The sequence below is a fragment of the Varroa jacobsoni genome, unplaced genomic scaffold (assembly GCF_002532875.2).
Source record: "Varroa jacobsoni isolate VJ856 unplaced genomic scaffold, vjacob_1.0 scaffold_1278, whole genome shotgun sequence".
NCBI classification, from domain to species: domain Eukaryota; kingdom Metazoa; phylum Arthropoda; class Arachnida; order Mesostigmata; family Varroidae; genus Varroa; species Varroa jacobsoni.
In genome coordinates, this window is record NW_019214180.1 from 341,196 (window position 1) to 366,254 (window position 25,059).

General features: G+C 46.8%; 1 protein-coding gene across 2 annotated transcripts in view; it reads right to left on the reverse strand.

Moving 5' to 3' along the window:
• The window catches only part of kn (EBF transcription factor knot), a 107,285-nt gene that overhangs the window by 12,485 nt on the left and 69,741 nt on the right, over positions 1-25,059 (reverse strand). For both annotated transcript variants that reach the window (XR_015314166.1, XM_022847321.2), the window contains exons 8-10: positions 10,012-10,093; positions 6,384-6,516; positions 2,228-2,296 (exon numbers count right to left, since the gene is read on the reverse strand). Coding sequence is in view for 1 of the 2 variants with exons in the window: in XM_022847321.2 (XP_022703056.1) it covers positions 2,228-2,296; positions 6,384-6,516; positions 10,012-10,093 (284 nt within the window). In the remaining variant the exon portion in view is untranslated. The remainder of the gene's footprint in view (positions 1-2,227; positions 2,297-6,383; positions 6,517-10,011; positions 10,094-25,059) is intronic.

Consider the following 25,059-nt stretch of genomic DNA (forward strand, 5'->3'; position numbering starts at 1 on the left):
TACATGCCACTCCGGCTATTTACGGTGGGCGTCTGACTAACAAAAGTAACACCTTTATATTTGCAGAACTGAAGAGCAATTGATGAGATAAAGCACGGATCCACTGCAGCAAGTAGCTGACGACTCAAGAATTAAAGATAACCTTACTTTGTACCTATCCAACGTTCTACGTCTCAGATGAAATTCGTCTCAGATATAAAGCATGCTTTACGGCGGCCAGGTAGTTCGACGAACAAGATGAAAGATCGCGTATGATAAATTTTGCCACCCTTTAGTATCTTAGGCTCTCCTGCATCTTTGCGTTGTGGTATTGCGTTCGACGTTGCCTCTGTTTAATCCTCGCTGACGCAAGCCGGAATCGAAATAAAATGTAGGTAGAATTGACACGACCTCCGTAAGGCAAACTTCGTATGAGGTTGTTGTACGAGACGACCACCCTCAACGCGGCTGACTGTCCAACCAAAACGCATAAAGCTTTCTTTTTGGATCTATCTCTGTAAAACCAAACTCGGGAACCCGTACCCCTGCGCCATGTCTTTCGTGCTTCTGCAGCAGCAGCTGCAAAGTTGTACTCCTGCACGCCACTTTCTGCCTGTTCTATCCAGTGAAGTGCGCGCATCGTCCCATCCAACAATCGCATTTGTTCGCCGTACAATAATGGTGACATTAGAAAGGGGACGTGGCAGCACCACCGGCGACGGGTGCTCTCGGTTTGTTACCAAGCAATGCAAGTAGTCTCGCAATGGTGGCATAGTGCACGATATCAAAAACGTATGGCCTGGGAGCCCTGCTTAGGAGGTTCTTGGCCGAATTGACGATGCTGAGGTTAGCACTGTTGCTGCTTTAGTACCCGCTGCCGCCACTGTTGATGGTTGCGATCATTGCGATAACGATAACATCTCATTTGATAATGACGAGTCACGTGACTTCAGAGTCTTCGTTTCTTCAGCGGAACCCCCACCCATCCAACCTACGTCGTTGCTATTTCATCGTCGGGCACTCGCGCACCCCAGCTCCCGCCGGTTCGCTCCTGGGTACTGTCGCAGGACGAAAAAGAGCGCCCTTCAAAAAAGTGAGCATTGGCACAGCAGCCGGTTGATGCTGGTCCTGCTGCTCTCTTTGCAAGCGCAATACCTGGCTTAGGCTGCATGTACTGCCGTCTGTACCGCCGCCGCGGCCCCCCCCCAATTGAGAAAGGAGATGGAGAGAGCCACGCGCGAGGAGAAATGAGAAGGACTGGAGACGACTCGTCCGGCGGCCGCCGACTACGACAAGCACATCAGGCCGTCGAGCGAACGCGTGCTCTAGTTTGTGCCGGTTCAACCTGAGCCAGGATGAAGTGTGTCTGTGAGTGCGTACGTGGCCATGTGTATGGATAAGGTCGACTCGGGTTTCAAAGAGAAGGAGATGGCCACGACAGATAAGCCAACGAAGATGGCAGCGCACACATAGCATCATATACATACATACATACATACTGCTCACGCACGCGGACATCGCTTATGTTGAAGAAAGCAGGCGGAGTTGCTGCGATGGTGCCAGCCTACCGCTCTTCCATATTTCCTTTTGACAGGGAGAGAATGACAGAGTGTGCCTGCAGCTTTCAGTTCCTTCGGGGACGATGGCACGGCGTCGTTGTCGTCGTCGTCGTCGTCGTCGAAGCAGTAGCAGTAATAGAAACAGAAAGATCGTGTGCTTCTGCTGCTCTGTCTGTTGATGGCCGCTTCGGTTCTTCGTTGCCTCTCCCGGACACTCGGCCGAGATGATACGATCGTTATCGTTATTTCAGTGAGAAGCGCAGTAACGGAAAGATTGCCGCTGCAATCGACAATGGTCGAATCCGAATCGCTCTCAATCGGCTATAGCGAGCTTTACTCGTACCAGTAACAACAACGACTATTCGGAGCCATACGGCATCAGGTCGATGAGTTGTACAAGTAGAAAGGCTAGATGCAATGAACATATGGGCTGGCCAACGAATCGTATAGCAAAATTTCCCTTCGTCTCGCTGCCTCTCTTCCCCAACAGCTAAAGTTAACATCGCTGAGGTTGGCTCTTATCCAGAATGCCGCTGCTGCGGCTGTACGCGATGGTGGTATTAATTGAACAAGCTTGGTGTAGATAAGCGCTGCAATTGCAAATGAATGTTAGCATAACAATCGTATAGTTAGCAGTCAGGTCCAGTCGAAGCCAAAACATCGAGGAAACCATTCTAAAAGGTACTTACCATCGGTAAAATGTGATGCCGGATTATTCAAAATTAGATCTTCATTAAATCGGGCCCTCTTCACGTCGACTGGAATTCAGATATAAGTAAATTTGCCCGTCAGTATTCGAAACACAGTGAAGTAAATAATCAGTCCACTACCCCTACAACTATCAGACATTACGACTGTTATTTCATAAATGAACCGCCACTAGCGGCCTGCGCTTGTCGCTGTTAGGATTCCCGGAAATATTTTCTGAAAGCGTTTTATCGATACAAGCAAAAAAACGTGCTTTCCTACTAAAGGGAATAGCAAAACCCAATCCGCTGTATGAACGTGGCCTCATCATGGCGACTACCTCACCGAAAAACTACTCCAACTTCAATGTGCTCCTGCTTTTGCGCGTATGGCACCAGGCTGAATGTGACTTTGTACATAGATATTGTCCCGCTTCTTGGTATGCCTGCATAACCGTTGCTACTTTTGAGTCAGATTCTTCGATGCGGCAGAACAGGCGCTACCGCAATAGATGCACCTGGCGCCTGGATGCATCCTGGCCGTCTTCGTTCAAGTTGTGACCGCCGCTGTCCGACCCTTCTTCCTGCAGACCTCGGGTATTTCCTACGTATACAGTATCTGTTTGGCAGTCTCCGTTTCATCTGTCTTTCTACTAGCAGTTGTAGCAGCTAGATTGTAACAGGAAGACGCCAACAAACTGGGGTCGACTTCAACCCACCCGTTCCCTCGCTTTGTCGCTACTGGAGGCTTACCGAGCGCCGACCTCAGCGACTCTGGCAACGTTGCGTAAATAAGTGACCACATTAAGTAAAAAGCTCAGCAACTACACAGACACTATATATATATATATATATATATATATATAGCAGTATTGGCGCAATGATGCGTCTTTGTCTTATAAGATCACGATGATTTAGGAGATAAACAGCGCGTCTGTAGAAATATTGTGGTCGTCCGTTCAATTACAAACATTTGTACGTGATATATATTTACAAATGTACACAACGCTTGACCTCTTCTTTAAGAATGTAATCGGCGTTGTACACCAACAATGAAACTATAAACAATGCTGCGTAAGTATTGACAATGGACAAATGAGGAATAGTTCCGCGAGGCTGGGTGGGCCCATAGTTATTTTTTAAAAATTAGTTGCAACTAGTCCTGCGTCAGGACAATTGCGCAGATCTGAAGCAAGTGTCGATAGTGGTCATGTGCAAGTGCACTACCCCCGCTGGCTTGGTTAGTGAGCTTGGTATCAAAGGTATTGTGGGGAGTTTTGTCAGGGTCTTGGTTAGCTTGATTGGCAAGTGGCCTCCTACCCTTCAGACGAAAGCCCACAGCCTGTCAGTTGGTATGGTGGTTTCGCTGTCAAAGTGCTCTTTTCATTACAGCAGTAAAATTGCTTCCTCCGCGCTACCAACATAGGATGTAGTCCGGAGGGGCTCTGAGGCTATACGATAGAACCACATAACCGCGTGAGATGTTGAGTCGACTTTCGAAGCCAAAGGGGAAGCGAGGCTAGGTAATAGCTTGGTAGGCAACGATGAGCTTACGGTGTTGTTCCGGTCCTCGACGCAGCAGACAAACTCGTTAAGTTATCCCAAGTGCTCCTGCCCTAAGTTCTTCGCCTTGCTTTATCTTTTCCTTCTAAATGATATCGATACGCTTAAGGTATAATACCGACTTCTGTCCTCCCTGAAGGATCCCGCCTTTTCGGCGTTAGACTTTAGCTGGACAAAAGTAACGACAGTGAAGAACTACAACGAAAGGACCCACGATATGGCAAATCGGCCAGGTTACCTCACGCAGTCAGATGTGTCTCAGTTACATAGATTTGACAGCAAAAAAAAAAAGGCTTCGTCGCTGCTGGTATAACAAGCTGTACCTCTCGCTTGCTTTCTGAATGGGAACTACCATTCAGGCTGCTGACTCAAATCAAGTTGTTTATAAATCTAAAAGGCACTCATTAATTCAATGTTACAATAAAGAAATTACAACAAGGGCCAAAATCTAAGCAAGAAACGTGTCCTAATCATAAATAGCTTTCGGTTAAGAAATAATTTGTTTGAGCTGATTACTACTTTATTAAGTACTGTTGATTGCCACTACAGTTATGTTACTTTAAGATTATGCGGTATTCTGATATCCAGTAGCCTCAGTGACTTTCCGAAGTGATTTCCTATAGATAGACGGCTTGCTTGCAGTCTGGTACGCGTTAGAAAGTAATGCTGCCAACGATTAACATGTCGTTGTTGTAGCAAAAAACACGGTGCGTTTAGTCGAACTGCAGGGAATAACGCAGCTGCACGCAGATCTTATTGGCGAGCAGGTTCATTCTTGCTCTAATTGCATCACACGTTTCAGACTCTAGTCTAACTGGATAGGTTAGGCGACGGGGCAACAACCTGATCCTCCTATCCGTAGGAGAACAATCGAATCGAAGGATCGGCAGGAGTAGGTATTGTCCTTGTCTATTATATACTATCCTGTAGTGTTTTGTTCTGCCAGGTGGATGGTTGGATGTAGAGATCTCCCTTTCCTTTTTGTGTACCGCAAGTCCTGTTCTATCTATCGTGGTTCTTTTGCCCGTTTCTCTCTCACCCGTCCCTTTTTACTCTGCTTGCTGAGGCTCGCGGGATGTCTTCTTTTCGTTGAGGGTTGTTGTACGGTCGCGTAGAACAATATGTTTGCTAAAAAGCTTATGCCAGCCTGCTTGCTGGTCTGGCAGTGACAGCGAAATGAAGGCTACGACACGGAGGAGTACGATTACATGGGTAAACAGATGCGCGACGATCGCGGGCTCCTTGTCGAGAGTGTAGTGCAGAAGTGGTAGTACTGGCGATGGCTGTCGAACTGGCCACATTCGAGGAGATGGAGCTTGAGTGTCGCCCTAGCGGTCGAGGATTGCTCGCGATCGAACGCCGACCCAACGGGGGGCCGAAAAGGACCCCTGACCCCATGACACGCCACCACGCACACTATATATATACAACAACTAGGTACTACTGCTAGGACCAGCACCACGTGAGCTTGAAGGATTATGGTTCAACCACAAGCGAGACAATAGAAAAAGCTGGCAGAAAGTGAGAGAAATAGAGGGCTCCAGCGGATTGTTTTACGACGGACTTAGTGATTTCGTAAAACCATTTTGTGATCTACGTCGGCTCGTGTTGCCGCTGCGACTGCAGTAGACCGTCGCAGATGTTGATGCCTCTGCTTCTTTGTTGATGAATAAATATTGTGAACGGTAAAAGTGGGTAGTTGAAAGAATGGTAGAGGGGATGAGGTAAACCGAGTCCCGCTTCGGGAAGACGATGATCGCATCTAACAGCTCGCGCATGCGTGCAAATCTTTCGCAGAAGCGCAAATACGTTCCGGAACAGGGGGTCCAGGTAGCAGTTAGCTAAATGCAGGATTTGAAATGAATTCACAATGAAAAAACATAAATAGTATCTAATATGTGCATATCTAAGTTGATACTAGTCTACAGTAGACTCGAAGACAGGTGATTAAAACATGCAAGAGGTACACAGTACGTATGCGGGAAGAGCTACACTGCTCATTATGGATCAGTCGTGATGGTGTAAACAAAGCCAGTTTTGAAGCCAAGTACTACTATAACAACCGTTTTTTAAGGCGACGCATAGAAATACCTTCATTGCACGAATAGTTCAATGCCATACCTTACCTTTTATTTAACAAGGAAACTTGCTCGGCTCACAGAACTTCAAAAATGGTGTTATTTCAAATTATTCGCTTTTGTTTGTAAATATAATAATACCGTAAAGTCGTTAGTGCATTAGACAAAACTTCTGTAGGAAGTTACGGATTAATGCCAGCAAAGTAATTTTTGCCAGCCACGTCGTTTACTTTGATTCAGACGTTTGTTGATCTCAGGCGAAATGACTGATCTGCTAATTCACTGATTAATTGGGCGAGCCATGATGCTGACTGATCAGGGTCTCTTGATCGATCAACGATTGATTGACTAATACACACCTAATCCAAGGCCGACGTTCGAGTGGTAGGTGGTGGATGTGGTGATAGGTGACATAGGAGTGGGGCCTTTAGGCACTAGAAGGGGGTCTATGAGCGGCGCTGTTGAGCCACCGTGCATTGAGGGCGCTTGCCCCACGGGACTCGGCAACTGCTGCTCACCTAGCGTCGAGTCGGAGTCTCCCGCGTCGAGGCGCTTCGCTCGCCGACCGTGCTTGGAGTTGTTGTGGACGAACATGTTATCGGAGACGGCCAACAGAGGCCCCTCCACGTTCACCTGGCTTGAGATCACCACCTAAAATCGAATAATACGGGCAGTGTCACAATTAGCGGAGGAATTTAATAATGATTATATAACCTTATGGCCATTATATGAATATGCAATCATTCTGGTTATTGTATATGCCAATTATAATAGCCCCGAGACGAACACTAACAACGGTATAATCCTATCAAAGAGGGTAATTTTTGTATTGACACTAAAATACATTTAATCACGTGCCCAGCATAGCCTCCTTTTCTGTCTATACAAGTCAGCATTGTTTATAACTCAGGCTAAAACCCAAAGAAAGCAATACTCGGCACTGATTGTTTTGCGTGCGTGTACTACAGAAAGCTGACGGGTCACTCGAACTAGGGTCGCAACGAACAAACGTTCATTTCTACTTCTGAGTATTTATGTTCGGATTAGGTAATATATAGTATAGCCAGCGATAATAGCCTTCTTTACCGCTACAAGCACTGCTGCGTCTTCTATTAGCATCCGCCTGGCGGGCAGCGGTAGCAACACGTCAACAGGTGTTGGCGTTAAGCTCCTCGCTCTCGTTACATTATCCAGTGGCGCAATTCCTCCTCGGAGAGCGAGCAATCTTCCCCTTGGGCAGTTTTCATTTTTCAAAAAATTCAACAACCCTCAACGGGCAGCCAGACCTAGCTATATGTGTTTTGTTGCCCATCCACTGGGCGAGCGGGAGGCCGTACTCTACGGACGAGTTCTCCCTTCAAAGGAGACTGATGGGAAGCGGCCCCAGAAGCGGCAGCATAGAATAGGATCTATCGGGAGAAGGAGGTGCTCGAAAAGGCAACTATCTCGGAAGCAGCAGCAGCAGTGCTACTGGTTGTGCAGAGGTATCACACGAACTCGAATGGAGGAAGAGAGGGTGCATGAGGAAAAGGCCAAACCCATTTCATCTAACCCTCGATAGCTTTCTTGGCCTCCTACTATTCGTTCGACGAGGACCTCTCATCCGATCCATCGATAGCCCCTCCTTCTTCTCCGCACTTCTTCTTCTCCTACTTGCCAACCTTCTCTCGATAGTCCGACTCCTCCCCCAATAGCCCCCATCAGTCTGTCCGCGTCACTCGCTCCATCGGCGATCTAGCGGCCATAGGGGGGCTACAACTTCCACCATCGCTAGCACCGCCACTTTGAAAGGACACCCAACCAAGCCAAACAGCCCCCAGGCCAATGCCTAGAACCCCGACTAGCCCCATCTCTGATCATCCCCGAGCATCAGATCTACTCTGTCTCTCTCTCTTTCTCTCTCTCTCTCGCTCTCTCTTCCTCTGTCTCAGAAAAGAGGAACACTCCGCAACCTTATCCTTGATCCGCTGGTGGACTCGCACATTACAGCTATAGACGGACTCGCACCAGAGGCAACTCGCGAGTTTGTTCAAACGAGAGGATGCAACGGTTGAACTAGAGAGGCTGATAGAGAAAAACGACGACGACGACGACGACGACGACAACGGCAACGGCACCACGAGGGTGGTGGACGAATGGAGGCCAGTCTGGGGTCTGGCGTAGTAAGGCAGGGGTTTGGAGCAGAGCAGGGCAGCGCACCATCCAGTAGCAGAACGGTGATGCTGGTGAAGAAAAAGAGGACGAAGCAAAACACGAAGGAAGGAAGATGAAGGGAAAAGTCGTATTTTATCTTCCGTCAGTGAGTCGCTTGTAGAGTTGGTTGGTCTGTAGTGGCACTTCCCATTGATCGTCCGGGAGCCGAATTGCCCGCTGGCCGATTCACAGACTGAAGCGGCAACGCTGACGTGGCTTCTCCACAATATCTGTGCTCACTTGTTATATGTGTACGCTGTAGGGCAGTGCGGTGCAGACGTGACTGTGTGATACGTCTGAAACCGGGCCTTGCTTTTTGCCTGTCTCTGTTTGCCACAAGCAACGAACTCTATTTTCCCATCGCCAAATGCTGGTTGCTATGACAACCGCGACAGTGCATTGCAACTGCTGGCGTTTAAATTGTAGAGAGCTGAGCACAATTACATATCGGCAATGTGCGTGTGTGTGAAGATGGGCGCGGAATAGAATTGAACTAGCTTCTGTAGCAATTTCTGGTGGTACAAATCTCGGAAGCAGCGGCTGCGGAAACCGACGAACAGACGGACGGCGAATACTGGCGATAAACGCGCTGAGCAAAGCTTGCCAAGCAACTTGTCTCAACGATACGTACAACAATGCACATACATATGTATGTATATCTGCTGCACACTTGTGTGACGCGAGGACGGCGACGGCGTCGATCGTTTGGCTGGTGGCTCTTGGTTTGGCGATGAGCTGGTATGATTTTATGAGGCCAGACCAAACGGGCGTTTGGTGCTCGCAGCAGTAGCACTTGCTACTGGAGGAAAGGTAGAGGGGCAGGGAGTGACGGGGGCGATTGGGCCACCGCTACCGAGCGCGAGCGATGTAGCTAGTGCCGGCGCTGCTATTGCGATGTCTTTGTCTCTATTGCCACTACTCTAGCGTACTTTGCTCGGCTGCCATGCGTTCTGCAGATGGTGGTAAACCTGCAGCAGTAGGGGTAGAGAGCGACATCCATTGCCATTGCTGTTTGTGTGTCAGTGGAAGCTGGTGGACGGACGGCGGCAGGAACCAATGGCACAGACTCGAGTAACATGCGTTAGTCGTTAGGAGAGTGAAGTAAAACATGGGAGAACGAAGAGGAGGATCGCGACGTTGAAACGACTAGTGGGCTGCTGAATAGCAGCAGCAGTGGCGCCGGCAGTAGCTGCGTCACTGGGGTAAAGTCGTCAAGTGCTTTATGACCGCTAGCCATACAAATCTGCTCCTCGAAACAACTGCTTCCACATATTTCCTCGCCCGCCCTTTCTTCCCAATGGGTGGTTACCATTAGATTGCCCAGCCCCTCGCATCCATATAGGATGGCGGTCCTTTCCCTATATAATCGACCTGGTGTGGGTGAAAAAAGAGCTCCAAACAACCAGTCGAGAGCTGTCAAATATATATATGTGTGTGGAGAGAAGGATGCTGTAGTATCAGTAGCCGTTATGGGTGGTGCTACCTTGTTAAGTGTGCGAATAGTTATTGCATTGCGCTCTGGGACGTGGAAGCAGGCCAAATAGTTAGGGGACCTTTCGTCTGCCTGCAGCTTTGGCAGGGTACAGTAAAGCTGCTCTCTCTATCTGAGGAGCACCTTGGCTAGGTTGATAGTTGGAGAATGGTGGTCGATTTGATGGCCTACACCTCATTGGAAGGCTAATTAGAAGAAGGGGCAGCAAAAGCAGCATCAGCAAGTTATACATATGACGAACTATGATTATACGAACATAACAAGCAATCGCTTATTATGTACCCTACACAGTTGGAATCGATCGTCTGACCTCCTGATGAATTCCGTTACACATATGAAACATGGGGCGATGCGTCGTACACTTTAATGCTATAGCAGTTGTCATGTCGGTGACCGTTGCTTCCGTTAAGCAGTACCTGATAAAAACAATTTTTCATGTAACAAACTTAAAAGTTATTCACCTGGAACCGCCGCATGTCTCGTGGGTTTCCCGCATTCTTGAGGCAGTTTTGGTTGCACTTCAGGAAGAACTTCAGGAAGAACCTGTAACGAAATGAAACAAAAAAAAAACAGAAAATACAATGTTATTTATGTCACCATTTTATTTACGTCAGGCAACAAACTAATCCATAGTGGGTACACCTTTGAACGCTTTGCTCAAAAATACATTCATACTGACATGCTTAAGAGCCATTGCATTGTAGTAATACATGATTTGAAAATATCAACAGCTCTTTGACCTGCCAGTCTGAAACATGCTAACGGTCAGCAGAATTGCACATGTCGGTACGGCCGTTAGCTAGTGTTGGTGCTCCGAGATGTGACTGTCTATTTTATATATATATATATATAAGGCAATCGATGAATTAATCCCTTTATGTATATAGAAACAGCGGCCCAGACGTAAACGTTTGTTCGTGCAAAATATACTGGCACGCAGAGTATCGTTTCCAAACTAAAGAATGAACCAAACAGGCCGAACGCATTTTTCCTTTCTGTAGGAGCTCGATTCCTGTTTTCTCATCTCTATACACTTTTTTCTCGTTCACACGATCAGCCAACAGTAGCGTCTTAGCAGATGTCGGTGTCTACCACAACACTACTCGTCTATATCTATGGCCGTTACAGTGCGTGGTAGACGCGGGGCGTTCGATGAGCACCGATTGGGGAAGGTTCGAAGACCCTCAAGCGACGGACGGCTTTGCGGGAGTGCCTCGGCGCTGGGTTTCAGAGGCCGCGACAGCAGCAGCGCTGCACGGCGAAGACAACGTGATCGCAGTAATCGCAAGATCCCGATAGAGGAGGGAAAGGAACAGCCAGTTAGTATAAGGAAACTTAGCCATGAAGGAGAAGTCGAAAGGCTAGGGAGGAAGAATGTACGACGAAGGCAGCAATACATAGACAGGCCAAGCCCGTTCTGTGTTCTTCACCTACGCTGTATCCCTTTCTTGGCTTGCTTCATAGTCCTTTCTGTCGCTGTGGCTGCCATAGAAGACGCATTCGACTACTTCAGTGGCGGTGGTGCTGCATTTTCTCGGGTTAGAAATCTTATTGAAATTTGCCAATTTTGATATCGAATTTCGCAGACTCTACAGGCGGTAGTACCGACAGCGGCATAAGAACAGCCAGTCAGCCATCCCTGAGCCTTGTCGCTTTGCCAAGGCTTCTGTCGCTGCTTCAGACAGCCAGGTAGTTGAGGAAAACGTAGCGGCAATCGCGAGAAAAAGAAGACGCTGAGGGAACTGGGCCTGTAGTGGTGAGTGGTAGCTGGCCCATACTTTGCTCTTTGCCACTGCTGGCCAGCAAGCAATAACGACGCCCGTCTTCATCAGTATTGCTGTAAGCGCTTGATTTTAGCCACCCAGCTATAACATGGCTGCACTGCAAACTTCCTCGTTCGTCTTTAGATATATATATATACATATACAACTTCGTATTCAGTTTCTTCTAACAGCTATAGGACGTGTAGGCTTGTCTGTTTGCCGCCAGTCTACCGATCGTTTGCAACGGTCGGCTCGAAGCGCTACCTTCGTTCCGTTATCGGTACTCAGAACTCGGACGGGGCCGAAAGGCTGACAGAACAGGTTGGGGAGGCTTCATCCCATCTCAAAAAGGGGTCGGATGAGTGAATGGTTGGCTTGGCACGTAGGCTCTCCGTATCACCCTTCTTTCAGCCATTCCTCATGTTCGTTGGCCGTCTGGCCTACCTGGCCAGCGGTAGAGTGAGCTGTTCCGCGTGCTGCTGCTCCTACTACCGCAATAACTATTTCTAAACAAATTCCGTAAGCATGGCGGTATAGGTCGCTTTGTATAGTAATGAAGAAGTCGTCTCGTAGCGAAGTAAGGGAAACCATTATTCCTTCCAGTTGAACTAGTAGTGAAGCCGATACTGCTGACAATCATTGATCGTCGAGATCGTTGGAGATTGAAGACGATCAGACACATGAAATGATCAAGCAAGTACTCAGACAAGTAGTAATAAACCGATACGTTTAGAAGTTAATTAGTGTGATATTACTGACAGTCGTATTTCTATGACACGCAATGGCAATTCGAAATTTTATTTTGATTAAACGGACAATATGTGTGGCCATCTATGTGATTAACCCTGATAGCATCACCGTAAAATATTATCCCAGTGGATTAGACCGTGACAAAAAAGTACGGGATGCTTTTCTAGCTAAAGCGCTTCAAAGTTACATATCTCGGATAATGTAAGTTGCGTTGGTGCTACCTGAAAGCCAAAACCTGGCATTAGTAGATATGTAAAAATGATTAAAATACATTTTTTTCATATTTAAGATGAAACGCTTTGAAAAAGAGCGAATTTTTATACATCGTTAGTATTTGCCTCGACAAGGACCACGAACGTGGTCCGGCTCTGTAAAATAAAAGTGTCTAAACAATAGTTTATCGCCAAGACGCGTTATGAAAAAAAGGACGACCTAAAGAAGCGTCCTGTTTCTTCTGTTGTAAGATGCTTACTGTAGTGGTCGATTAATTATGGAAAAAGTTGATAAAATTATTGCAAAAGTTGGACAAGACCGGCCCATGAATAGCCATGATATGGTCAAAAAAACTTTAAATTTACCAATTTTTGCGTCATTTGGAGAAAACTGGCTATAAAAATAGCTCGATGTTAGTGTATATGAAATAATTTACCTACTATACCTACGTAGAAGGATTTCCTTCTGCGAAAGACTACAGAAACGCGACGAAATCGAAACGGTTCTAGAGCAGTCGGTCACGGATAATGAAAAGCAGACCACATCAGTGAAGAAAATGGCGTCGTCATTTACCACAATCACTCATAGCATATGTTTAGCTACCTAGCAATGAAAGAAATTCGGTGTAAAATCTTAATGCATACAAGCCATCAGGCTGCTATCATCTGTTTTGGTCGCTGCAGAACTCCCTTAATGGTATTAATCTAGTGATGGGGGGAAAAAATCACTTGCCCAAGAGTCCTAAAAGTCCTGCAGTGATACTGCTTTGCTGCGGGCAGAAAAATGGCAGAAAGTCATCGATTCGAGGGGAGCATATTTAGCTTACTACCATTATTTTAAAATTTAGAAAATATTAGCTTTAATTTTGCCTTTAGAGCAACGAATAGTTTCTCGACAATCCTATATATTTTCGTTAAAAAACGAAAAATGAGATCAGAAGGTCAACTATCGTACATATCTATATACTTTAGTCTAATAGCAAACATTTGATATTTCTATAACTTCTTCAATGTTCCTTGGATCTTTTGAATACGATTCTTCGTGAGAGGTCTTCATATCTACTATATATATTGCATTCAAAAATAATATAAAAATAAAAATAAATGTCGCCAATTCTTCCTATGCATATGCACACACGGTTAGTATGCAACTATGGCGTATAACCCGGTACGGTACAATAGTGTTTGCTACATTTTAGTTATAAAGCTAGCACCTTTTGTTGGCGACACAGGTTGTAATCAGTCACCGCGACGTCGCTTGTAGTAAATGTATGCTGTTCCGTTCGGTATAGATAATCAAAAAGATTTGCCCAAATCTTTGGCTAGTGCTGGATAGGCACCAATGTGAATTCCGTCAGCGTTTCGCTCCGTGACAAAGTACCCCACCATCTCCTCGCCAAACCCCTGGGCAAATTGAAATGAGAATAAACTTTCTCAGAATGCGGAGCTGAGTTTCTTTGTTCTTCTGCCATCTCTCGATTGATAGAAAGAATTAAACTTTTTCATTTTCATCGAGCGGATGAAGGAAAACGCATCAGACGGGGGCAAGATCAGAGCAGGCCGCTAGGGCGTTCAGGCAGGCAGGCAGGAAGGCAGGCCAACGTAAAAGACGGCCCACTGCGGTGGCCGGAGACACGAATTGCAAGTCGTCGATAGCTAGACGACGTGCACATGACCCTGTCCTCAATAAGAATTGAAGAAGAAAAGAGACAGGAGAAGGCGAGAATATGTAACTCCGTTCCACAATGTTCTTCCGGCGGTAAGAGGCGGTGGCGGTGGCGACGGTGGCGGTGGCGGTCCGGAACAGCCAGTGTAAAGCCGAGAAGCTCATCTGTTCCCTTTCAGCTTACGCCATTTTCTTTCTCTGTCTTTTTCAAGGGATTTGCAAAGTAACACTCACTTTCTCCTTCCGCAGATTCCACATCCATCAGTAGCATTTCGAGAGTTAGCCAGCCTCGTCGTTGTCGTCGCCGCGGCAGTTCCGACCGTTGCTCTTATTACGAGTTCGCTCGGTTCGACACAAAAACTGTGTAAATACCATCACGGTGGTGCAAAAAATCCAGCTGCTCACCCAACAGCCACTCGCACCATAAATATAGTGAGAGACGGATGGACGGACAGAGGGGTACACGAGAATTGAACGCGGGTATTGTGAACGACGTCATGACTGTCGCAAAGCAGATGACTACCAAGGCTGATGCTGAGATCTGTTGGAGACCAGATTCCATCCCGGCGACGATCGGCGAACATAAATATGAAGAAAGGATGGGACTGATTTGCTGACTGACTGCGTATCAGCGTGTGTCGTTGTGGCTATTTATGTGATTGTGAGTACGTGCGCGTCTGTGTTTACAAGAATCGAAAAAGGAAACGCGTTGCCAACAGAGTGCCTATATCTGAAAGTTGCTGACCAGCTCTCAAAGCGAGGACTTTTTTAAAGCGTGAAGATGCCACTGATGAGGCTTTATGTACTAGCGCTTCGGCTGTCGGTGCGGCGGGGCTGTACCGAAGATGGGTCGACGCATTCGAGGGATTCAGCAGCAGCAGGGTAGGTTAACCAACCAGACAGACAGAGAGACACAGATGAGCAAGGAGAAATGTTGGAAGTACCCAGGTCGGGAGCGTCGTACAGGGGACGAATAGGCTTATTTTGTCACAGGACATCTCTGCAAGCTGCTCTCAACAGGACAAACGGAGCAGTGACGAGGAGACAGAGAGACAGTCGGACGGGAGGCTGGCGTGCGTGCGTGCGTTCAAACAAGGAGCCCAGCGGAAGCCGCTAGTTGAGAGTCTTGCCAGAGCGCTCTTCTTTCCCGCCAGCACATAGACGACTAGGAAAGCAAGCGACTGCGATGGAAAAACGCGAACGAACCCAATTTTGTGCAAATCTCATCACCCTATGTACAACTCTGCTGAGGCCCCTGGCAAATCTGACAAACGAATGGCAGTAGTACTTTGTAGCACACGAACTTCAGTAGAGTGAACTACGATGGGTGGACGTAGCTAAAAGAAACCGAAGAAAGCCTCAGCTTGGCTTTTGCGCATCCGTCTATTCCTCTCAGTGTCATACCGTTTCTTGCTGGATGTTGTTAGCAGCGTTAAGCAGTGAAAAAGTCAGGCACGTAAAATTGCTAAACCGTAACTTCGAACCAGACACATATCACCACTTATTGCGTAGATCGCATGTGATTAGCCAAAAATTGTCAGCGATCTTCCCAGACGACTGCCCACTATTGCTCTACGTTTCAGTGTTACTGGATTATCCAGATATGCTCGCAAGAATTGTGAGCTTACCCCTTTCCTCTGCCCCTAACTAGTGTTACCTCTGTGTTTCTCCCTTTCTATTCATCATTTTTGTTAACAAAAGCGAAATACATAAACACACAAATATAAACACGCTGTATGCCTGTTTACGCAGATGATGCGCCAATGAGTTGATAAACATCTGGATGAGATCATATTGTTGTTATTATATTCTAATACTGCTCGACAGTTTATATGGATCAAGGGAGCAGGCTGTAAGGTCTATGTGAGCTGTACGTTCCTGGATTTGTGGCCCTACAACTTGGTCTCAGTTTTGGCGGCGCAGATTTTGTTGGTTACTGTGCAGACACAGCTCTAAGGCAAGCAATCTAATACTACTGTAAACCCGTGACCGTGGATGTCGCCGTATCGAAGTTGTATTCCTCCACAGGCGGTCTGCTGGGCTTCAGGTAGCAGCCAACAAGGCACCCAAGTCGGACCATCGCCCCCGTGGCAGCGATCGCATAACTCCGTGAGAGGATTCCCAAGGGGTTTAGAGGGAATGGTCGGAACCAGCAACAGATACACACTGTCTACGAAAATGCCATTGAAGCCGCCTCGTACAGGAGCAGCTGGACCGTTGGACCGGCCATTGAAGTGCTATCGCGGATGTTCCTCAGAACAACAGAGAGCGTCCTCTATAGTCTGCCTGATCTTCCTGGCTCGTGGCTAGATAGAACATTTAGGAGATAGTACGGCATTAACCGTAAAGACAGATTTACACTGGCAATTAAACACACCTGAGAGATTTGCCCTTGTCCTTGCACTGACTGTAAGGATCCGGCCACAAACTCAGATATCAGGCCGACAGGCCAAGCTCAAAACAGATAAGTTTACATGCGCACACACGATAACAACCATGTCATATCACAACCACATTTTGGAGCTGACTGGAGCCTGAATAAGGTCGCGGTCTTTAATTAAGGAACCCATCGAAATAATTTAAAACTTCTATTCTGGCATATCAAGACAGACTTTTAGCTGGAAATGAAGTCTTCTTATTTAGTGAGCTGAAATGCAAATCGATCCTTAATATACGGACTCGATATTCTGTCTATCCATACACCACCCTCTTATACCGTTATCTGAACTTGATCATGATTTGTCTAGAACTGAAGCCATTTTCCAATATCACGAAACCCAGTCTTGTTGCTATCGCAGCACCCCAAACTGTCACGATGTTTTTCCAACGAAAAGAGAAATTCAGTGACCAGTGGCCAACGTATGGTGATAATTTTATGGGCATACGTCTATTGGCCAGCAGAGCATTATCACGTCGCACCCCAATGACATGTTGCAGCTAGTACATAAGATTACGTGCAAGATGTTTGTCCTTAATACCCATTCTTGTTCCATTACTTGACGGCAAAGTTATTTCTATTGCATGATTGCCCTTAAGTCAAGAGACAATATGCTATCACCAACCATCCATCCATGTGCATGCATAGAATGAATGCAGAATATGACTTAAGTTTCGCACAAACTTTCTACGTATATCCGGATTAATTGCAATTGCAGGACACGCCAGTCCTTTTTAGGGTAAATTTCACTATACAATAGAGCTGGTTGTCTAGTATATCGAGGCATATGACGGTAGCTATTATTCTATTTAAAATATATGTTGAAACGCAAAAGACACCTTCAAATGTTTCAAGCTGAAACATCACCGTAAATTTTTTCGTTACCAGCTTCGATATTGCTCTACGTCTTCATCAAGGATGCCTTGAATGTATGAGTGAAGGTTGGTTATTAGTTGACGAAAGAGAATACCTGTCATGAGTTTGCAACATTTAAATAATCTAGTCCCTGTGCCTCTTTAGGGCTGCCTGTAGCTGTATGCAAACCTTGAAAGACAGCTCAATAGAAGAAGGAAAAGGGAGTTCTGTTTGTATACGAACAGCACTAAAAAACTAACAAGTGGGAGCCCGCTAAAAGCGAGATAATGCTACTGCGGGAGGAAAAATACCATAGCTTACGCCAAGTCACGCAGCACTTCCAGGTGTTGCCCCCTTTAACCACTTTAACTGTTGACCTGCGTTGAAGCAGTGGTAAACGAAGCTCAGTCAGAACAAGTCTGACCTAGGAACGCGCTATGAAATCGGGACAACACGAGTTAGATTTCAACCAGGCCAACAAGTCAACATCAATAGGTGTTATGTATGACTGACTTAAGTAGAGAAGAGAAATGGAGTTACCACTATAAGCGAATACTCGCTACTCTCGCAAAAAGAATTACAATTTAGCAATTGGGTTTTCTACCGCTCCTTCTTTATCGCTGTTATGGCTCGCGGTACCACAAACGTGTGCCGTCCTTTCAGGTCATATTTGTCTAGCTCCGCGTCAGTAGCCACCGGTTAGGCGGGCCTTTCAAGATGTCACTTTGAGCTAAACGCTGGAAGAAAATGAGAGAACAGTAGAGGAAAGTGGTAACGGCGAAGAAGGACAGGGGCTGCTCGATGCTTAAGCAAGACAAAGCTTGAGACGAGGTCAAAATCGTGATTGTTTCACGCCTCTCACTTCATTGATAATGCTAAGCAAAATGTATTGGCATCGCTCTATTCTATGCTGACGTAGCAATCTTATCCGCAGTTTTGTATCTGACCTTAACGTTATAAAAGAACCGTAGTCCAAATCAAAATCTATGTGGTCACAAAGGCCTACGTCTTTAACACATGAAGTTGTCTTAAATAAGTGCTTTGTTAAACACGATAATGGTAATCCCAGAATGGCTACAAAATATTAAAGCAGGTAATATTGTCTAAATAATAAGAAAAATAGCATCGCTGGATCTCGAACGTACACGCATACAAATATCCATTCTATGGAGTTACAACCCTGCGTGACAAAGATTATATCGTACATATAATCCTAAACAACTTTGTGCTTTTCAGTAGAAAAAAGTGCGTGAACAGAGACACGTCCTTCAGAACGGAAGTCGCTTCGGAAACAAAGCGAACAGCTTTCAGCAGACCACTATCCAGGAATAGTTATCGTTTTCTTTCTTTATTTTCTCTTCAGACGTATCGTGCTCGCAGCTTAAACAAGCGAAGGGGATCAACCAAGCCAGGCCATAATAGGCAGGAACCAGTAGAACAAACAGAGATGTGTAGCTAGAGCGCCCCGAGCTAAAGTAAAGGATCCACCTGCCTTCGCATCGCAGATGTATAGCCGTTGTAGTACATGTGAAGTAAAAAGGCTACAGGGGGATGGCAACTAAGCAGTCGGAGACCTAACGTATACAACGGCATCGCTGAGTTAGCAAGAACGGCAAAACTTGAGAGTGAAAAGGGGGAGCTTCAAGAATTGAGTATGAAAAGCCTAAATGGCAGATCCGTCCGTGTGTGTGTACATAGGGGTCATCACATGTGTACAGGACGTACGTATAGACATTGCAACATCCATATCATATTAATTCATGGCCAATAGACTGACATATGGTATTTATAGCATAATTTGCACTGGAAACGAAAACACCAGCTGTAACGATCAGACGAAGATAATCTTCTGCTTATATGTCGATTAGATGGTTCACTGTTTCATTTCGGTTTAAGCAGGCTTCATAGTTATAATTTTTTTCAATTGCATGTACAAGGTCCTTTCAAAGTTAAATTATACTGTGTCTGTGACAGGTTCATAAAAGTAAGATCGCGAATATATGGTAATAATAAGTGTACATGTGCATGTCTAGCTTGATCTGGTTCTTTGATTAGACTTGTATCCCGATTCAATGAGACACGGATCCCTTTCGAGATCGATATCTGTGTATATACGGGGGTATAATAGAGACTAGCACTGCAACGCCAATTCGATCTATTTCATTAGAATTTGTGCCGGCAATACAAACTGCGTGGTTTGCATTGTGAATAGGCGTAACAACCCGGGTACCGTTGATTCAACAACCTCAACCACCCCAGTCAAACGCTTGTAGCGACTTCTACCCAAACGACTAGTGCTACTCCTAGGTCTCTAGACCGTTCGCAGCTCGCGGCGCCCGACAAATGAGATGCTGTTTGTCGAGTGCGGTTTTTATGCTTTCGCCCGCCAATGGACAGAGAGGGTGAAAAGAGCTCTGAGACAGTACAGCGAAAGAGGCTCAGCAGGCCCCCTCAATCTTGCGGCCGCGCCTCGCTGGTGGGTTCATTTGAATTAACACTATTTACACTTGCAAGTGAAACGGGCCGCGAGAGATCCGATTGGATTTTCTGATATTCGACCGCCTTAGGTTCAACGATCAGTATACCGCGCGAAGGGTATTTAGAACCGTTTCGCGGCACGATACGATGAACTTTGTAAGTGAAATTGTGCTTGGGATCCTTGCAAGGCGTACGTAGGCCGGCATAGAAAAACAACGAAAAAAACTTGGTTACTTCATAGAGAGCTGCCGTGCCGAAAGCAATAATTGATCTTTTGTCAGAAGAGGTGTGCAATAGACCAGATCTCAAGAATAGCTGGGTCTACCGGTTAATTGGTTTTAACACTTGAGACACGCTAAAATCATACCATAGGTGATAACTTTTCGTCTTCGTGTGTGTGTGTGCGTGCGTGCGTGCGTGCGTGCGTGCGTGTGTACGTACTATACAGAAGGTCCTTCAAGCAAGGAGCATGAATGGCTTGGCAGTGGATAGTACTTCTGAACACGTATCTGCAAGCACAAAAACTACCGTGCGATGCAAAGGAAATCGTTGAATTTTCAAGTTTAAATTGCCAAGTTTGTCAGTGGCTTTCGTCCGTTGGCAAATGCCAGGAGCCTCCTTATACGGGGCGGCGAGGCTAAACATGGCTATGAACGGAGGACATAAAGGAAGAATTCCTGTCCATTTGGTCAGTTAAGGCTGATAGTTCGCTACAACTCGACAACCGCACGGCTTTTTCCCTCGCGAAGGCCCTAACGCTGCCCTACGTCCCCTCATCTCCCCTGATGCTTAAGCTCGCGATGGGTAGTCACAGGGCATGTTTAAAAATTCATATCATCTGCATTACCCCGCTGACACTCAGCCGGGACGACAACGAAACGGGTAGTCTTACTAACGGCGAAATACAGATGGGTTGGTCGGGCCACTAGAACGAGCAGGTTGGGGAAATTGCTGTGGGATATGACAGTAGAAACAGTAAGTAATGCCTAAGGCCTTTAGAGACTTAATCATGTTGACTAACTTTTTTTTTTCCCGATTTCAACCTGCGGCCTCTTGTTGTTCTTCCGCTGTTCTCGTCTGTCGCGTTCGACTAGGATGAAGTTCGGAAGTGGTAGAAAGAAACTGTTGTGTCTTCTCAACGAGAAGCGCTATTATACATATTTGCTATTCACTATACTTGAAAGGTTGTGTTTACCCTCCGGATTATACGGCTTACTTATCACCATAAACATCATATGTAGCCAGTTACGAACCAACAACAGGCGACGATTAGCTCTTTGTCTCTCCGGACAGAGAGTTAGCAAACTGTGATCAGCGCTAAGTATACTATCGCCGTTAATCCTACTAGTCCTCCGGGTTTCCACCACGCGATAACCAGAAGAGATGTAATCCACATGTAGAAGGGGCGACGAGAAGATCTAGAAGGTGACATCTAAACGATGTTGGAATGTGTGCGGCAGTATTGACGGCTGTAAACGTCGTCGATGTGTCGATAAAGGCCATTTTATCTTTGTGGGCTGGCTTACCATAAAAAAAAAGAAAGGAGCTCATCATCAATTGATACTACTTGGATTTTTCACTGCTTTTCATTATAGTAATACAATTGGTGTTATATGTAATATTAACGACAATACCGTTCTGTTCCAGCGAGCACAAACTGGAAAAGTAGAGTCAGCTGACTTTAACATGCAACCGAGATTCGCCAGATCACACGATTATCGCATATATTACTTTGATACCAATGCACATTAAAGCGAAGATTGATAGTGGTCTGCATAGAGCGAATAGATTGGATCAAAGAGGGGTAGCAAGCAGAAGAACGAAGACAACGAAGGAGGAATTAGAAAAGATTAGTTTGCATCAACCAGATCATCGGTAATGAAGCTAGAAGTAAATAAGCAGCGACGAAGAGGGCTTGAGGCTGTTTTGAGACGAGCGGCTGGCGGCTCAGGAAGTCTTGGAGAAACTAGCGATTTTTCGGATCCACCTTCTCGCAGATTTGTAATGTTAAGGGCGTTATTGAAAGATAGAAGGGAAAGCAAGTGCCACAAATACTTAAGTGGCATCAATTCTTTGGCTAGTATCTTCGCGTATAATCCCTACTTAAATGCTCTATCTAAGGAAAAAAACCAGTCATTCTATCAGGCAGAAGTCAGAATGAAGGTCTATTGTGGGACATGTACGGGGACATGTGAATAGAGGGTTACTGAAACAAGATTCACTGATAGTCAGATTATAGCTCCTGCTATCGGATTGTTACATTTATGCGTCTTTAATATGTATGTAATAGTTGTCTGAATTCATGACGGTTGCACATGAAAATGAATTTAATATACATAATGGTATGACTCTGTTATATCAATAGCTCTCTCAGGCTTAGTAATATATAGTAATGTATTAATCGCACCTCAGTTACCAAAACAGACAATTCAAAAAATGTCTTTATATCTTTAGATATAAAGATAACAATTTATAGATACAGCATGAAGCTTCCTTCCGAAGCTCTGATGTCTCTCAGATCACGCGCCTCATGTGCTCCGAACAGCACGTCTGCCCGAGCCTTGCGGACATCATGGCCACGCAACGTAGCGTATTCGTTTGTCTTTGTCGGTTTCTTCGTGTGTGCGTGTGTGTGTGTGTGTCTGTGCGCACGCGTTTCTGTGCACTAGCGGTATGTGCGTGTCGTCTGCGTTGTATGTTTTCGTCCACGTCGCCAGGTCTGTTCTGTCTGTTCCGCTGCATTTCCTCTCGCCGTTTTCCCCTTTCCCTCATTGAAACGAGAAATAGAAGTGTCCTGCGTACTAGCGCTTTCTTCTCGGAGCCTGCTGCTTCATCAGGCCGTGGAAGTCCTGCCTCGTAGAAGACGGACCGACCACCAAAGGAGGCGGTGGCAGTGGCGGCAGCAATAGGGGCCGTGGCCACCGCGGTCTTGGTCCTAGTCGGTAACCAATCCGCCAGCCAACCATTCTATACTATCCTATCCTGCATTGCCTCTTCCTTCTTCTACTGAGGAACACCCACGCGAGAGCCTCTAAGCTACAGCGCTAGCCAGGAAGGCGGCTTCAACCAACGCTGTCTGCCACGGCGATTTCTCGAGGTCTCTGGCCGGCACCACCACACACCGCTCTGTCCCATCCCGAGACTCTCAGCTCCGGCCTGGACCCCCGTTTTGGCCTTCCCATCTCTTACGGTATCCTCCTAAGATGTGCAGCCCTGGCGCGTTGTGCTAGCCGCGCCGTCGTGAGAAAGCATGCAGCAGGCCTGCTGAAGGGCAAGGGGACACAGCAGGGGTGGGCGAAGTGGGAATTCGGGGAGTCGAACGAACGGGGGTTGAGGATAGCCTCGAGTCGGAGGCCGCGAGGGAGCGAATCTCTAAGGATATTGGTCTCGCGAGGGCAATTGCCCGCCTGTTTTATGACCACTGCCGCCTCACTCGCCCCCTCCCCATACCCTTAGACCATCCTCATAGACCCCAATAGAAGACCCCCTTTCCTATGCCACAGCAGGGCTCTCTCTTTTGCTGTGTGTACCTCCTCTTCCTCCTCCTTTGCCACCATCTCCTCCGCCATCCCAGGCGTTCGCCCGTTGCTGCTGCTGCTGCGCTGTATATGGTAATACATTGCTGCAGATCAAGAAGAGTTATTGGCTAAAACGCACCCATCCAGGCAGCAGTGAGACAGTGAGTGTAAAGAAAGGCAACGAGGGGCCAACGGCAGCAGCAGCAGCAGCGAGAACCGCCGCATTCGCGCAACGAGCGAGCAAGTGAGTAAGCTTCCGTCGTGGTGGCAGTTTCGCCACAACCACCACCACGAAAACGGGATGGCTTCCGCGGCACCGGTTCCACCGTTCGGGGCATCGTACCGTAGTAGTGGTGGGACGGCAGTGGCGTTTGTCGAGATATCATACCAACGGCGTTGCCACTACGGCCGTTCCAGTAACCGGTGAAGCTTGCTAGGAAGAAGTCTGTTAGTCGTGGCCACCAGGCCCTAGCAGAGCTTAGGCCTGCGCTAAAGGTCAGGCTAACAGCCCCGCCTGCCTGCCTGCCTGCCTGCTTGAGTTCAGCTTTGCCTCTTTAAGGGCATGCGGCAGCGGCGACGGCGGCGTCTATCTAAGATACACAACCAGTCATGCTCTCTTCAACGCCTCCCCATCCCCTGTCCATTTCCACCCCTCAACTCCGCCTTCCCTCCTTTTATCCACATAGTTGCCCCCAAAGTCTCTGCGAGATACTTCCTTTCCTGAACGATTCTCCTGCCTGTCTGCCAGCCATCCAGCACCTACCCCATAGCCCACCCCCCGAAATACCGAGATTCCGCCCATCTCCAACACGCCGCTACTGATTATGATGCAACGACCCCCGTTGAGCAGCGGCAAAAGCGGCTACATCGCCGGTCGTTCGCCGGCGTTTGGTTCGGCTTGCCAAGTCGCCTCAGCTGTCGATGACTACAGTATAACAACGAATAGCCTATTGCACATACAATAGCGCCGGTATATGGCTGGCGTCCATGAACCGCCACGTGTGAACAGAACTAATAATTCGACGAGTTGCAAGTGCCCACTACTCATCGCCCCACTCGTGGGCTCTACCCGGTCACTGGTTCAGTTCAGCTTCGGTGGGCTAACCCCGGAAAATAGGGATGCATGGACCATGGCAGACAACAATAAAACAAATAATCGTAAAGATACTGTTGTAGATTGTTACTGGTTCTAGACGACGGCGTAGAGTCTTACGGTATTTAGCGGCTGTTCTTCGAAATAAGTTGGTTTTGTGTTTGAGCATCGGAAGTCTCAGCAAGAAAAGGAAATTGCGAAGTTGAGGCTGATGCGTAGAAATGTATTCGCGTACACTAAAAACAAGTACACGGATTTCAGACTTGCCAACGTAGCAGTCATTGGTTTGTTCAGTATTGAAAAGAAATAAAAAACAAGATACGCTTTAAGAATTTCGTGAGCTAACTCGTAGAGTTTATCGGTTGGAAAGAGGACCCCTTTCGAATCCTACTAAAAACTTCACAGTATGAAATTAGCCAAATTTTCCTAAAACTTACATGATTCAGCCATAACGATGCTTTTTGTAGTCTCATATGTTACACATACAAGCGTTAGAAATCAGTAAGTGGCTGTGGCGGTAGAGGCGACAATGATGTTATTTTGTTTAACCTAAGCGACAGCCAGGTTTATTCGGTTGCCATCCATTCGGGCCGCTTCACTACAACCAGCCCAGTTTTCGGCCCCACTTCCCTTGCCTGAGGGTGTGTGTTCTTGGAGTTATCATCATCATGTCTAAAACGCTCTAGCCATGCGACAACTACTGGAACGGCGGCGTTGACCATAACGACACGACTGCG